The following is a 16,629-nucleotide window of genomic DNA, read 5'->3' on the forward strand; positions in this document are numbered from 1 at the left end:
GGCTGTTTATTTTCTTTATTTTTTCACAAGCTTTGAATTCAGAAATAAGAGCCACAATAAGTCAGTTGTTAAGTAAAAATGGGGGTGATTACAAAGGAAAACTTTGTACAAAACTTTAAAAATCTGACTGCCCCGTCAACCACCTCGAAGGGACCAGGACCGGGGCAACCGGGAGCAGCCGTCGCCCCACCGTCATCAGCCCTGATGGGGGTGGGGAGACCCCTTTCTGAGTGTGAACCTGGCTAGGCCTGAAGTCGGAGCTGGCTGGAAGGACACACACAGACCAGAAAGACGTCATGGCGAGTCACAAGTGCCACGGAGACCGGAGTTTCTGACACAGGACGTGGATGATGTTTCTCTGAAAGCACTGGAAGGTTCCCCTGCCCCTCTGAGAATTCACAGAAGGTCTCAATGGGGATGGGGTGAGGGAGGGGAGGGGAAGGGTGGGGCAGGCTTCTTTCTAGTGCGGACTTGGGGTGGGGACAACGAGTAAGCATCTCCGTGTGAAGAGTTTGGAAGGGCCCCTGGGGGCCTGAGGTCTGGGCATTGTGTCTACATCGGTCCTCGGTGATGTTCTGTCAGACGCACTCACAGACTTGCATACATAATTTAGTAACATGCATCAACTATCCTAGAACAGCTACGAGGGTGCAAAGGAACCACCCAGAGAATCATGGAGCCCGTGGAGTCAGAAGCGGAAGGGACGGTACAAGACGATGCTAGAACCTGGGTTCACTAAGGAGGGCAATGGAGACCCATGATCTGAGGTGGAGTCAGCATGAACACACAACTGTGGGGCAAGGAGTTTCCGAGCAAACACACCACACTAATACCACTTCTTCCTAAACAAAAGAGGAAAGAACGTCATTCAATTTTCCCCCCATCAGTACCAAATAAAACCGCGGGTTTCCCAACCCCTGGCGGGGAAAGGGAGTGACAGTATTCCTGGAACGCTTCACTGGCTCATCCACTCGTCCGCCTTCAACCGAGGCTGGTGATGTTGGAGCGGCCACCAGGGGGCGCCACGATGCGGTGGCCGGTGCGCCTGGGGTTGTTGTCATCTATCTGGGCACCTGAAAGAGACAGAGCCAACCGCTCCAGACCGGTTCCACGGGCCGCTCCTGAGAGCTGGGATGCTGAGCCCTCGTCGTGACATCCCTCCATCCGCTCGACCCTCTGGGAATCAATCCAGTCTCACCTCTGGGAAGGCTCCCAACCTCCACGGGGTTCACTGCCCTCTCCTCTGTGCCCCCTCCGGCCCTGGGGTCACCCTCTTGCACCCTCTGACCACCTTGCGCTATTTCTTGCCTGGCCTCGTGCTCTTGAGACAGGTGGGCAAGCACTTACTGAGTGCCTACTGTGTGCAGGCACACACTTGGTGATTTAACATATATGCTTGCACTTAGGGTATACAATGATACGGTGAAGTGGGAGGGGGTGGTTACCCCAACTTTCTAGATGAGGAATTTGAGGCTCAGGTCATGCATCTTGGGGGGCAAAGTTGGAGGACGGGTAAGCCGGGATTCCAGCCCCAACTGGTTGGTCCCCAAAGCTCCAGCTTCTACAGGAGTCAGAGCAGCACACAGCAGTGCCCGATACGTCAAACGCATTTTATGTACGACATGCATGGGAGTGGATGCATGTGCATTTTCAAAAGAAATTTTTTTAACATTCATTTTTGAGAGTGAGCATGCTCCCCCACAGAGCATGAGTGGGGGAGGGGCAGAGAGAGAGGGAGACACAGAATCCGAAGCAGGCTCCAGGCTCCGAGCTGTCAGCATGGAGCCCGACGCGGGGCTTGAACCCACAAGCTGGGAGATCACGACCTGAGCCGGAGCCGGACGCTTAACCAACTGAGCCACGCAGGCGCCCCTGGATGCATGTGCATTTATGTGTGTGAACTTCTTAGAGCTGGATTTATCCACCTGATTTGCAATGGGGAGACCTCCATGGAGAAGGGGCATCAGTTTTTGTTTTAAATCTGCAAAGCCGACCGTTTATTCCAATTTCATGCATTCCCTTGCAGTTAAAGATTTAACGTTCCACCACCAAGCCCAGTGCCTGATGCTCAATAAGTAAGTATTCAGTGAATTACTAGTGACGGACAGACAATGCTGAAAGGAGGGATGGCGTGAGAAGGCCCTGGGGTCCAGTCAGGAGACAGGTTCCAGTACAAGTCATGTCTGGAACCCAGGTAATTTGGAATCAGACCCAACCTCCCTTGGCCTCACTTCCTTTTGTCCCAGATTCAGAAATCAGATGGAGTGCTCAACACCAGTTTCCCTCATAATCATCTCCACCCTGCTGGTTACCTGTCAGCTACTTCAAAAACACGTGTTGGACAAAAGGATACTCGTGCAGGAAATCATGCCACATCTCTACAAAGTAGCATCATGCAGATTATTTAAAAGGCATCTGCGAAGTCATTCCTGATGTCCGAGAGCACGTATGGTGTTGATAGCAAATGGAATCACACGTCGACCGGCCACGAGGCCGGCCGGGGCAGTTCTGCGGGTCTCGGAGAGGACTCTGCCGACCCGGGGCACTGGTGGCCGTGGGGCCCTTCCAGCAGACTTTTCGTTTCGTTGTTTTGCTAGTTCTGAAAGGGAGGGATTTTCCCTCTGTATTCGGCGGCAATTGTGAATTGCACGACTTTCGAAGAGAGGTCCGGTTTGCAGACTCCACGTAGCCCCACCCAGTGGCTTGTCCTGGCATTGCGTCCACTCCCTAATTCTGTTGACTGAGCATCAGAGAAGCTATTTGAGCTGTGTCTCCGGTTCATTTGTGGAAACAATACTAGTTGTCTAAAGACCGGAACCGCACTCAGCGTGTGAGAAGCTCTTGCATGAAGGCTCACAGAAAGTGAGATGAGCTGGACTAGGGACCCCACCCAACTTCTGTCCCCCATTGCGTAATCGCTGAGACAGACACTCCCTGGATGGATGGCAGGTTGTCACCCCCACGGTTTAAACCAATGTTCGTCTTTCTCTCGGCCCCTTCGACTCGCTTGCTGAGCATATCAGCTTTTCTGTTTAACTGTCCTTCCCTCCTGTTAGACCACAGTCTGCAAACTACAGACCATGGACAAACGGCCACCACCTGCTTTTGTATTGTTCAGGAGCGAAGAATAGTTTTTTACGGTTTTTTATTTATTTATTTTTTTTTACACTGTTCAATGGTTGCATTTGAAATGGCTGCTTAATAGAATATCCTAAACTTTGCCCCTCAGCTCACAAAACCTCGAATGTTTACTGTCTGGTCCTTTAAGAAGAAGTCTGCTGACCCCTGCACCAGACTGGGGGCTGCCCAGCTGTGCCCAACTCCTCACCATATTCCTAGGACGCAGCCCCGTGTGTCACACACGCTAATGCCTCAGATACTCTGGGGGACAAGATTCCAGTTCGATTTTCCCAGCGTGTGTGTGTCTGCCCTCACGTGGCGACCTGATGACATTGTAGTGTCTACTGGGTCTGAGGGACACGTTCAGCTTCCAGGGTAAGCTTGTGCTTCAGGATGAGCTCTGAGCTCAGGGCCAATTTGGGGGCAGACCCCCTCTGCTTTCTGACCTCCCCCAGCCCGCTCTGGCACCCCGGGAGGGAAGGGGAAGGGTTCCCTCGCCCACTCCTTGCTTCCTCATCTAGCCCCCCCCGCCCCGGGGCTGTTTCAGCAGGAGTGTGGGCCCCTGGGAAGCGGGGAGCCTCTTACCTGATAAACTGAAGTTGGACTGGTGGAGGTTTCTGATAGGCGGGGGCTGGTGTTTGGAGGGCGAGGACTTGGCAGACGGGGCAGGGGTTGCATATTTGGGCGTGGCTGGCACCTCATACACAGGACCGTCATACATGCCCCTGGGAACACCTTGCAACCCAGAAACCTAAACAGAGGGAGGCGAGGGGGGTTGGCGGGCAGGATTCACCTGCCACTTCCCATTCGGGCAGGCCAGAGCCCTGCAGCTGGACAGTGACCGGAGGTCGCCTCGGGGAAACACACACACACACACACACACACACACGTACACGTGTGCACACACACTCCATAAGCATGCACCTACTTACTCCACATACACACGTGCACACACACAGCTTCATGCAGGACCCCAAGCCCATTTTCAAGAGGAAAACACTTTCCCTGACACACCCCACTGTCCCCCTCAAGGGCCAGTGAATCACCTGTGGTCCTGAGCCCAAGACGAAGATTGGGGGCAGCTAGTTTATCGGGGACGGGATTCCAGAAAGGAGGAGGAGGAGAGAAAGGTGGGGTGATGGGGCCACCTCTGAGGGCAGCCGGCTCAGGGAGGCTGGGAAGTGAACACGTTCACTGACCCTCTGGGGGGCCAAGCATGGGCCACAGTCCCCATCCCCGCGGGCTGAGTGCTGCCCCCAGGGGAGCCCTATGTCCCTGACTACCGGGTCTGGCCACCGTTCTGTTCTACTCTTCACTGTACCTGCTTCCTGCACCTCGGGGACTTCCCCCAGTTCCAGCTGGCTCCAGGCCTGCCTCCCTGCCCCCCCAAGCCCTTCAGTGACTGCCCCCCCCAAGTCAGCTCAGCCAGAGACATGTTCTGGGACAGGTTCTGTCCCTCACCTGCTGTGGCTCCTGTCCTCTGCCCCAGCATGTGAGGGGGCCCGGACTTCTGGCCACTGCGGATGATGGCCTGGCATAGATCCCAGGCACCTGCTCTTACAGACGTGGCCACTAAGCACAGGCATCGGTCCACACCAGTTTAGAGGGAATGCATCTGGCCAAGGTGTATCTGCGCCCCTCCGTGGGTGTCCAGCCGGGAGTTTACAAAAGTCTCCTCATCTCTAACAGCCTGCTGTGGTCAGTTGGCCACCGCGGCTTTCCACGGCCATTTCTCAGATCTGACTGGCTTCCTCCCCACGCCCATTGTTTCCCCACTGGACACACAACGTCTGTGTCATTTGGAATCTCGGACCCGGGGTGCCACACCCTATGTGACATGGAAAGACCTCGAGCATCGTAATGCAGGCCTGGGGGTCTGGGGGGGCCAGGAGGTTTCTGGGCTTTTCCATTAACACTGGGGGTGGTGGCGGTGCCGTTTGTGAAGCACAAGAAGAGTGGGACCACCCACAGGTGGGCACACACACACACACACGCATACACATACACCTATGCACACACGTGTGTGCACACACATATACACATACACACATTCATACAAGTATATCTACGCACACACACGTGCACATATATACACACATACACACAAGCTGGCCTTTCCAACAAACATCAGCCACCAAGCAGGTGGTCACGGTGACAGGAGGGACCTGATTAGGGAAGACGATGGGCCACAGTGGCAGTTTAGCCAAAGTGTGAGCAGCTCCCTCCTCTGAGCTGGACCAGAGAAGGGATGGGGCCACTCCACACCTCTGACAGGGCCTCCTGCATCCCTGCCACGACTCTTCAAGGAGAGAGGGACAGGGGGACACAGAATGGAAGGGCGGGGAAGCAAGGAGAACAGAGGAAAGACCTGAAGAGCGTCCAGACACAGTTCTGCTGTCCCCCGAGTATGCTGGGGGCGGCGGGGGGGGGGGGGGTGTCGACTTTTACCAGAAGGGCAATGCCTAAGGGTTTCGGCTTTCCCAGCTGTGTGACGCTGGCCTGTCCGATGCTCGAGCACCGGGAGGTCTCGACACCTCAAAGAGCCGGTGGCGAGGGCCCCGAAAGGACGTGGGATGCGTACCCCAAAGCGGCACGGTCCGTGTTATTCCCGCCCCCTCCTCCCCACCCCACGGGCGCACACCCCTTCACAGTCTGCAAAACCCCGAGACCTCCCCTCCGGCCCCGAGACACAGGCAGGGCGGGGGGGAGAGCCCACCTGACACGAGAGGAAAGGGAGGCCCCCGCGGCTGTGACTTGTGAACGTGGCGCGTGCCAGACCCCAGACCCACTGACCTTGCTCCTGATCCTGACACGCTGGTAGAGATACTCGGGGAAAGGCTTCCGCGGGATGAAGCGGCCCATGCCCTTGTTGACGTTGATGTTGCCGTCCTCGAAGACGATCTTGCCCTGGCTGATGACCACCAGCGGGGAGCCGTGGCACTCCATGCCCTCGAAGATGTTGTACTCCACGGCCTGCATGGCAAGAGACGTGACCGGGCCCTTCCGGCTCTCCGCCCGGGCCGGGACATCCCTCACGTCCCCACAGGGGCACCTCGCAGCCCTTGCCCTCTGAAAACCTCCTCTTTGGGGCTGTGTGGCATTCCACTCCGCGGGCTTGTGCCGGCATAACCAGCCCTCGCCATGGGCGTTTAGATCGCGGGTGGCTTTGTACAACCCAACTGATGTCTGGGGCATCACGAACGTGAACGGGGGCCCCTGATGTCAGGCACTGTGGCTGCTCAGACTACAAACAAGACATTTTTGTGTCTTTTTAAAAAATGTCTCCTTGGGGCGCCTGGGTGGCTCAGTCGGTTAAGCGGCCGACTTCGGCTCAGGTCATGACCGAGGTCCGTGAGTTCAAGCCCCGCATCGGGCTCTGTGCTGACAGCTCAGAGCCTGGAGCCCGTTTCAGATTCTGTGTCTCCCTCTCTCTGACCCTCCCCCGTTCATGCTCTGTCTCTCTCTGTCTCAAAAATAAATAAACGTTAAAAAAAATTTAAAAAAAATATCTCCTTTAAAATTTTTTTTATTTTTATTTATTTTGAGAGAGAGAGAGAGCGAGAGAGAATGGGCAGGGGAGGGGCAGAGAGAGAAAGAGAGAGAATCCCAAGCAGGCTCCATGCTGTCAGTGCAGAGCCCGATGCGGGGCTCGAACTCACGAACCGTTAAGATCATGACCTGAGCCAAAATACGACTGAGCCATCCAGGCGCCCCCACAAATATCTCCTTTAGGATAGTTTTCTACAGTTAAGCTACTGGGTCAAGAGAGAATGAGCTTTTTTAGGGTCTTTATCGCTTATCACCAAGCTACTTTTCAAAGGCTCCCAACCATCTGACACCATGTGGGCAACAGGGAGGAGAGAGACATTTCACTGATTTGACGTCTATGAAATCCCCACCAGCACTGGGTCAGGTCGTTTTGATTTACTGTTTTTTATTTTTAAAATATTTATTCATTTTTGAGAGCGAGAGAGACGGAACGTCAGCAGGGGAGGGGCAGAGAGAGAGGGAGACACAGAATCTGAAGCAGGCTCCAGGCTCTGAGCGGTCGGCACAGAGCCGGACGTGTGGCTCGAACCCACGAACTGTTGAGATCATGACCTGAGCCGAAGTCCGACGTTTATCTGACGGAGCTCCTCGGGCGCCCCGCGGTCACCTTTATTTTTAATTCCTTTCTCCCTTCCTTTAATTTGAAAGACAAAACGTGTTCTTAAAAATACACACCGTTTTCATAACTCCGAAAGGGAACGTAACCACCTCTAGCTGACTGCTTTTTATTATTTAAAAAGTAGGTCATTATATAGGGTGAGAGAAAACTCAAAAGGTGCAAACAATATTTGATTTTAAAAAGTAGGTCTCTCTTCTACCTCTGACCGAGACATCTGCCCTAAAGAGATTCTTCTGTGTCACAGATGTTTTCTGTCTTGACACGGCAAGAGCACTCTCTGTGCAGCTGGCTTTCACCTGAATTTTTCTCTGGAGCTCAGGGACTGTTGCCTATCAGCAAAGGTACGTGCTTTAAAAATGTGTTCAACACTCTTTAAACTGCTGCACCGTGTCCCCTCGCAGGGGTATATTATCGTTTATTTATCCGATTCCCAGGGATGGAACACTGGGTTGTTTCCCTGCGTTTTGCTAAAACCCATACTGAACCACCCTTCTGTGGGGTCCACCCCGGCATGTGTGAACCTTTCCAGAGGTGGAGTTTGGGGCCAAGGAGTCAATGGATTTTCACTTTGATAGATCCGTCTTCCCAAAAGGCAGCACCAGTCTCCACTCCCAACAAAACTCTGTGAGCTCGCCTGCCTCCCACGGTCTGACCAGGGTCAGACCCCTCAGCCGCCAGGGTCTCTGGCACTGCACGGGTCACAAACAGCATTTTACTCTTGAGGTTTGCATTTGGTTAGCTGTGGGGCTGGGTCTGTTATTAAAGATCTAGAAGTCGTCTGTGTATTTCTTCTTGCATAATTGTGTTTTTGCACAGCGTTCTATTCATTAGGCTCTTGGTATTTTTCTTACTGGTTTCTAAGGATGCTTTTTTTAAAGTTAGTTTATTTATTCTGAGAGAGAGAGAGAGAGAGTGTGCAAGCAGGGGAGGAGCAGAGAGAGAGGGAGAGAGAATCCCACGCAGGCTCTACGCTGTCAGCATGGATGGGCTCTGATTCACGAACCGTGAGATCATGACCTGAGCTGAAATGAAGAGTCGGGTGGTTAACCGACTGAGCCACCCAGGTGGCCCTCGGGGACACTTTTGATGTTAAGGAGTTTATCCGTTGTTTGTCCTGAGTATCATTCTGGTGTCTGTCCTCTGCCTCCTGATCTCATATAAGGTAATAATAATTATTATTTTCATGCCATACAGAGGGGGTATTTGTTTAATTTGTATACAGTCGATGTTCAAACAGGCCAATCTTCCCCTTTACATGTTCTAAGTTTTGTGTCTTGCTTAGAAAGATCTTCTCCCCTTGCAAACTATCATTTTTACTTACTTTGCTTTTCTTTATTTATTTTTCACAACTACCACTTAAAAAAAATTTTTTTTAAGGTTTGTTTTTGAGAGAGAGAGAGAGAGAGAGAGACAGGAGAGACAGTGAGTGAGTGTGGGGGAGGGGCAGAGAGGGAGACAGAATCCGAAGCAGGCTTCAGGCTCTGAGTTGTCAGCACAGAGCCCGACGTGGGGCTCGAACTTGCAAACCACGAGATCAAGACCTGAGCTGAAGTTCGACGTTTGAGCCACCCAGGCGCCCCCCAAACCATCATTTTTAAAACAACATGCTTTATTATAGACCCTTGATAACTTTCACTTCAACCTCCGATCCCTCCTGAGTGTGTTTTGAGATAAGGAGCACAGAGAAGTCTGGCCTTACGGGCCCGCTGTTGAGACCCAAAGGCCAATGAGCACCGCTGTCCGGCTAATCTGAATTGCCTCCTGCATGGGACACCAAATCCTTCTGTGCGGCTGGTCTGCTGCCTGGCTTTCTCCTCTGTCGGGCCAACAGCAAACCGCCCCCCACGCCTGCAACGGTACGACCCGTGTTAATAACAGGGATGAGCGGGCCTTGTCCCTCAGCTTCCCACAACTGTTTACCTACTCTCACATTTAGCACCTAAGACCTCTGCTTTTCTAGCTAAAAAACTATTCCCTTGAATGTTCTGATGGGATTACTTCGAATGCAGAGATTAAATTCTCAAGAATTGGTATGGTCCGTCTAATGATTCATTTTAGCCTAAAAGAACTTGTGTTTATGTAAGTCTTTAGTTTTTATTGTTATTAGAAACAGGATTTTGATCTTCATTCCTTTATTCATTTATTTATTTATTTATGTTTGTCTATTTGAGAGAGAGATACAGAGCAAGCAGGGAAGGGGCAGAGACAGAAGGACAGAGGGAGAATCCCAAGCAGCAGCCTCCGCACCGTGATTGCAGAGCCTGATGCGGGGCTCGAACTCACGAACTGGGAGATGAGGACCTGGGCCGAAACCAAGAGTCGGGTGGTTTGCCGACTGAGCCACTCAGGTGCCCCCCTCTCCATTCCATTTTTTAAAGTGCTTTTGAATTACTTCATAGAAAAGCTAGCGATTCTTTATATTGATTTGTAATCAGCCAAAGGATTCTCTTGTCATTTCCGATGGGTTTTAGGAGCACGCTCAGGGTTTCGGGGAGACAGTCAGATCCACACACAGCTGCTAACACTGAGCCTCACCCTCGGTTTGCGGCTGCCTCCCAGGACCCGGGCAGACGGGCTGCTCTCCGTTGTAACATTTGCATCTAAGCCTTCTCGAGTCACCCTGCGGCGACCAGCCGTGTGGTGCCTCACAGTCTTGTTGAAGCCCAAATGAGCGCGTCCAGCCAAAAGACACTGAGGAAGCAAGCACTTCCCTACCACTCGAAGCCGGCCGGCCTCCCAGCTCACTCGGCCCTGCATGGCCCACTATTCCTCGGAGGGGAAGGACATGACGTGCGTCATGTGACAACTCCCCATGGATTCCACGTGGCACCAGGTTCTAGGTCTCGCAACCACGTGGAGTTTCAAAAGTTGTTTCGTTGCCCAAAGGTGACAGGTGAACGATCTAATAATCCAAATGAGTACAAAGAACCACAATGAAAACACACAACCATTGTTTGCCATCTGTGAGCCCCGGGTCCCTAGACCCCACCCCAGGGGGCAGTTCCTGCTCCTCGGTCCCTCTGTGTCCTGTAAAAGACAGCCTGACACTGACGAACGGAGAGCAGGGCATATGCTTAGATCCTCGAAGAGATGAGTAACGTGCTCTCTCCGGGCGAGGGAATATTCTGCAGCCATGAAAAGGAATGAAGTATAGACCACAGCATAGACAAGCCTCAAAAACATGAAACTAAAGTGAAAGAAGCCGGACAGAATAGGCCACATATGGTGTGATTCTTTTTCTATGGTACGTCCAGTGTGGGGATAGAGACTCTACTTACATAAATGGGTTGGAAGAAAGCTTAGCACGGGAAAACTGCCACCACGGGGTGAAAACACCCGAGGTTAGCTAGCGAGAACCACCCACCCCAGGTTAGCTAGCGAGATATTGTAATGGGATCATGAGTAACTTGTTGTCTCACCTGCAGGAAGTTACTTTCCATCCGGCGCCAATGCACCTTGATCACAAACTCCACTTGCCCGCCAGACCCTTTGCTTCTTACACACACAAGTTGATGAGTACTGTCTGATTGTTTTCTCCATGTTCACGTGTGTGAGATCTTTCTTCACACTCACCATGTGGGTAATATCTTGTGAGCTCAATAAATATGGAGACAAAAACCCCTGTTCGGGGCTCTTGTCTCCTCCCAGATATTAGCCTCTCTCGTATTCAATTCTGCGTCTGCTCTCTTGCTGGACAAGAGAGAACTCCAGACTCATAGCCTGCGACAGTCCAGAAAGGCACATCCGACAAGAAAGAGATTCCTGGCTGACAGAGACTGTGAGAGGGGAGATGGGAAGTGCCTGCTAGTGGGTCTGGGGTTTCTTTCTGGGGAGGATGGGGAATCTTCTGAATAGAACAACTGCTACATTAGGGGCGCCTGGGTGGCTCAGTCAGTTAACTGTCCCACTCTTGATTTCGGCTCAGGTCATGATCTCACGGTTCGTGGGTTCAAGCCCCACATCGGGCTCTCTCTCTCTCCCTCTCTCTCTCTGCCCCTCCCCTGCTCATTCTCTCTCTCTCTCTCTCTCAAAAGTAAACAAATACACGTTTTTAAAAAACCACTGCATTGTACATTTTTAAATGATGAAATCGTGGTAAGTAAATTACATCTCAATGTGAAGAGTTAGAAAAACTAAGTGGCCTATGGACACACAAACAGGTAGATACACAAACAGGTAGATACACAAACAGATACACCTGTGGTGTGGCACTTTGAAGCAAATGCTTTTCCACTAAGAGGAAAGAAGCTGCATTCTTTTTACAAAAGAGTAGACTTCAAACGTTAATCACTGATCAACATACAACATGATCTCTTTTTAATTCTTAAAAGAAAAGTACTATTTTTTTAAACTCAAGAAAGCCAAACAAACCTCTAACAAGGCATTTTTCAATCCATGGTCTGAAAAAAAAAACATTCGTGTCCCGCACTGTGTGAATGGCCCCGCTTTTGCACAGAGACAATGCAACAGACAAAAATCTTACAGCATCCTGAGTAGTCCTCCTCTTGCTATGACAAGAATTCAAATCTGGCCTGGCATGGGGGGAGGATGCTTCCCCAAGATTAACCTAAAACAGTCACTTCCCTTATGGGTGACCTCCGGCACATGACTTATTATGGGTTGGATCATGTCCCCCTAAAGATACGCTTTAGTCCCAACCCCCAGCACCTCAGAACATGACCTTATTTGGAAATAGGGTCTTTGCACATGGGATTTGTTACGATGAGGTCACACTGGAGGAGGCGGGCCCTGATCCAATGGCCGGTGTCCTTAGAGGAAGACGGTAAGATGCAGGGAGATGCCAGAGATTGTAGGGACCCATCCACAAGCCAAGGGATGGCAAGGATGCCCAGTGACATCAGAAGCCAGGACAGAGGCACAGGACAGGTTCTCCCCCAGACCTTCAAGGGAGCACAGCCCCGCGGACATCTTGATTCAAGACCACGGCTTCCGGAACACATTTCTGTTTGAAGCCACTAGTTTGTGATGCTTTGTTACAGCAGCCACGGGAACTCGTTCACATATCCTCTCTCCGTCCACTTCTGTATTTATTAATCCCGGCCTACCTGAGATGACCACTAAGTCATTTAAGTACGGGTCATTAAGTGACAGGACACATGGGAAATGCTAGGCACAGAGTAACTACAAGATCGTATCTGGCTGGACTGTGACAGTAATTGGAAACCCTGCTCCTGAGCACGGAGCCTGCACATCCACTGAACACGCACTGAAATAATGAGAAATGAGAGGTGTGCACCTGTGCAGCTCAGCCTCCTTCCCACCTGTCCGTGTCCCTGCTGGGCCCCCAGCAGGAGGGCTTGAACAGTGAGTGATCTGGGCTTCATCTTCTGCTGGACCTTGACCATCGTGTGGGCTTAGGGGCGGCCCCAGCCGGCAGGTGGCAGGGTGGTGCATACCCTCTCACCCGCAAGACCTTCTCAAATGTTCTCTTGATGTGACACCTTCCTGACACCACGGGGAACGTGTGCCTGTCCCGCATTACCAGACCCCACCGTGCACACACACATCACTGCGTTCACAGTGATTAAAATGGGATTGCGTGCCTGCTAGGTGGTAAGCGTGAAGAATGGGGTACGCTTTTCTCCGGGGGGGTGACCTCAGGCTTGTTTCCCCCTGACCCTGTCCCCGGGAATGGGGGGGGGGGTGAGGGAAGCCAGCGTGTCACTAGGAAACACTGGTTATTTGTGGGGAATAAGCTTAGGAATTTCCCAAGCCTGCACTGATGGGCTAACAAGGCATAAAGAATTAGAAACCCATTGGATGTACACACCCAAGTTTGGGTAAACAAGATTTGGTAAATAAGAATAGGTAAAGTGGGGCGAAGGTCCCAGTATAGGACAAAGGTACAGGAATAGGGGAATCTCAGGATGAAAACATCCAAGATGGGTAAGCAAGATTAGGTATTCAGGGCAGAAGCAACCCCCCCCTCCCAACTGAGTACTATAGCGGAAAGCTGCTTTCACAGGAAGGAAGGACCAAATTAGGTAAATAGGGCTACAGATCGCTGCAGGGCGAAGTTGCCCAAAGTAGAGCTAATTGGCAAAACAAAGGTGCCTTGTTGACCCTGAGGTGGCAAGCTCTTTCTTGTCCCCTAGACCAGTTTAGGTAAACAGAGGCAAGGCCTCACGTCTGCTGTAAACTGCCTTCCACCCAGCACCAGGATTTTGTTTTGTGTTAACCCAAACCCCTAACACCGCATATCTTGAAAACCCCCTTGCCCTCACGACCACGAGTTAATGTCTACGATTTCATTGTCTCTTTGTGCACACCCAACAGCACGTTTGTAAGCCTTCTGATCCTAATAAAAATGGAACAAGGGCCCTTACTCGGGACTCTTGGCTCTTGTCTTTTCCTGGACATTAGTCTCTCTCACATTTTTAATGCTGCATCCCGTTTTTTTGCTGGACAAGAAAGAACTCCAGACCCAGAGTCTACGACAGTTATTGTAAGCATGACTGCCTGTTGGGAACAGTCATGGATGGTCATGGACTGGACAAGACCTCTATGGCCCCAGGCCATGACCCCTGTGGCCAAGCAGGGTTCCAGGGCCCAAGCTCACGGACTGCTAAAAATGATTCCTGTCACTTTCTTATGAGATTTCCTTATGCCTGGGGTCCTGTCCTCATGCATGTAACCCCCGGGAGGCTGGGAATCTGCCTCTGTGTGGCAGTGAGGACCCTGTCACAGGGCGATACAGCATGCACACACCCTGCCTCCTGGCCCATGTCCTGTAGCAGAACTCAGCGGGCCGGAGGCCAGGCTGTGGCTTCCTGTGTCTTCTGAGTGTGTACGTTAATCTGGACCCAAGATCACTGCTGGCCTCACAGAGTGGCCCTGCAGCAAGCAGTGAGGGAGAGGAAGAGGTTTTAAGTCTCTCTGCATCCTTAGGTTTGCTGGCTGAGTAAAGAAGTCAAGGGCATGTAAGATACAAAGTGCAGAGATAACCCACAGCCATAGGCTTGGGGCCTGGAGCTTGGGAGAGCGTGCACGCGTGGGGTGTGTTCACACACGGCAGACTTTAGGTTCAAACCTTTCCTTTGTGGACTGTTAGCAGTGACCACAAAATGAAGTAGGAGGTTTCTGAGATAGGAGATCAAACCCTTCCTAGCTTGATAATGAAATTGGAAAAAGAATCTTGGACCTAATACTTCTCCTCTGAGCCTGAGAATGCATGTGTCTAGGGGACAGGCCACCGAGAGAGAAAGACAGACACAGCATCAGAGAGAGGTGGAGAGAAAACACATCTAATAGAACGGCAGCACTTAGTCGAGCCTGATCAAACTCAGTCTCTCCAACTGGAAGAGAAATGTGAACGAGTCATGCCGATGATCAGATAGCATCCTCGTTGAAAACTTCACAAATCATTTTTAACCAAGACTGCTAAAGTGGCTGCAGAGGAAGAATCACTTACCCAAACCGGAAAGGTCTCAGATGAGCCAGGACTTACCGACTTGTGACTCTTGGCTGTTATGGTCTTCACCTTGTCGGGGTCCCAGATGACCACGTCAGCGTCTGAGCCCACGGCAATCCGCCCTTTCCTGGGGTACAGGTTAAAGATCTTGGCTGCGTTGGTGCTGGTGATGGCAACAAACTGGTTCTCATCCATTTTGCCAGTAGCCTAAAGGCAAGATCCGTTCATGAGAAGAATGCCCCGTAACTGGGCCGGGGGAAGGGCAGACAGGCAAAAATATGGAACTGCCGACAGGAGTCCCCAACAGAAGTCTGAAATTTTCTCCTCCCCCGCCGAAAACCGGCCATCCTGAAAGAGCCCAAGGGCGTGGCCCCATCAGAGCGGAAATGTAATTGACCGCTCAGGGGTATGTTGTTGGCATTTGCTCAACAGCCACTGTGCCATCTTGTCGGTCCTCATTGGGTCCAAGTTTAATAGAAAATAAAAATTTGGGGTTTCAAGTCAGGGAACAGGGGCTGACTTGTGCAACAAGCACTCTCCTACCCACTGTCAACCCCAGACACAAACACACGGTTTACAAAACCATCTTCACAGGAACTGAGATGTGGTCAAAACAAAGCTAAAGAAAACATTTTGCATCCTTAAAGAGTAAAGGGCAGCTGTCACGTCTGCAAATACAGAGGACCCCATGGGACCTGTGCTGCTCTCTGAAGAGTCACACATTTCTTCGTGTGCTCTCCTGGTATATTCTGCTTCTGCCCCAAAGCAAGGAAAGGAGCTTTAAGAGCCAGCAGGGCACAATGCTCCAGCTTTTGATGGGTCAGGAAGGGTGCTTCTAGAATGTTCCTGGGGAAAGGAACCTCCCCGGGGGGTTCCTTACCACTGCCTTGTCCCAGACGACGGTCATCCGCTCCTCTATACCGTTGACGCCCTCAGGGATCAGAGTGAAGTTATCCTTGCCCACCGCCTTCTGGGCAGTGCTATAGGGACAGTGGCCACTGCCTGTGACCTGCAGGTCTCCACTGCAAGGACAAAAACAAGGTGGGGGTCAGACCTGAGTTCAGGTTGAACTTCAGGCACCCATTGCAGGCTGTGAAACGAAAACCCCCAGAGATTCTAAGGAGAGGATTTGGGGCACATCCCAGGAATCGGTGAGTGACATCAGAAGGCCCTCTGGGGGCCATGTATCTTGTTGGGAGAAGGTTCGGTCAGTGTGGGCTTCAGGCTCTCCGGGTAGGGCTCTCTAGGTGGCCTTTCTCTTCCTCACCTGGAAAAGTGGGCATCCGCCCAAAAGAGGTGCCAGGCAGGGTTCAGGAGGGAGCGAGGCCAGATCAGCCTCGGCCTTGGGGGACATTGTGGGACTTGGATTCCATGTTGACAGAAGAGGACCCTGGGAGTCTCCAGGCAGAGGAGTGGTTTGGTCTGAGTTGGGTTTTAAAATCTGGGTGCTGGTTGGGAATAGACTGTGATGTGCTGGGGGTGTGGAAGGGGCAGCACAGAAACAGGGGCCTGTCGGAGATGAGCCAGGATGGCCACAGCCAATGGGTGAGAAGTGGTCAGATCCCGGGGCCTCTGGGGCCCTGTGTCCTGCCATCTTCAGAGATGGGCAAGACTGTGGGAGCATTCGCTTTGTGGGGGATGACGGGGAGTCCATTTGGACTTGGAGCTGCCTGCCAGACAGCAGGCTGCAGATGATGAGTAAGCCCGTGGATATGCGAGTCAAGGGTTTTTGCATCATTTGGGAGAGACTTCCATGACAGGCACACACCCTCACCCCCTTGGGGCCCCTCCTGACCAGAAGCCCTGATTTATCCCCTATCCGGCAAACTCCTACTCCCCCTCTAGCTCCAGGCCTGATGTCACCTTGCCCACGAAGCCTTCTGCAAGTCTCCTGGTTGTGAGCACGTAT

General features: G+C 51.9%; 1 protein-coding gene across 2 annotated transcripts in view; it reads right to left on the minus strand.

The window, feature by feature from the left end:
- CRMP1 (collapsin response mediator protein 1) overlaps nt 1-16,629 on the minus strand; it is a 77,153-nt gene continuing 60,524 nt past the window's right edge. For both annotated transcript variants that reach the window (XM_019453742.2, XM_019453743.2), the window contains exons 10-14: nt 15,601-15,742; nt 14,757-14,927; nt 5,914-6,093; nt 3,706-3,871; nt 1-1,073 (exon numbers count right to left, since the gene is read on the minus strand). In XM_019453742.2, the coding sequence (XP_019309287.1) occupies nt 982-1,073; nt 3,706-3,871; nt 5,914-6,093; nt 14,757-14,927; nt 15,601-15,742 (751 nt within the window). In that variant the 3' untranslated portion in view covers nt 1-981. The remainder of the gene's footprint in view (nt 1,074-3,705; nt 3,872-5,913; nt 6,094-14,756; nt 14,928-15,600; nt 15,743-16,629) is intronic.

The sequence above is a fragment of the Panthera pardus genome, unplaced genomic scaffold (genome assembly GCF_024362965.1).
Source record: "Panthera pardus isolate Hobbes unplaced genomic scaffold, ASM2436296v1 HiC_scaffold_13, whole genome shotgun sequence".
NCBI lineage: Eukaryota > Metazoa > Chordata > Mammalia > Carnivora > Felidae > Panthera > Panthera pardus.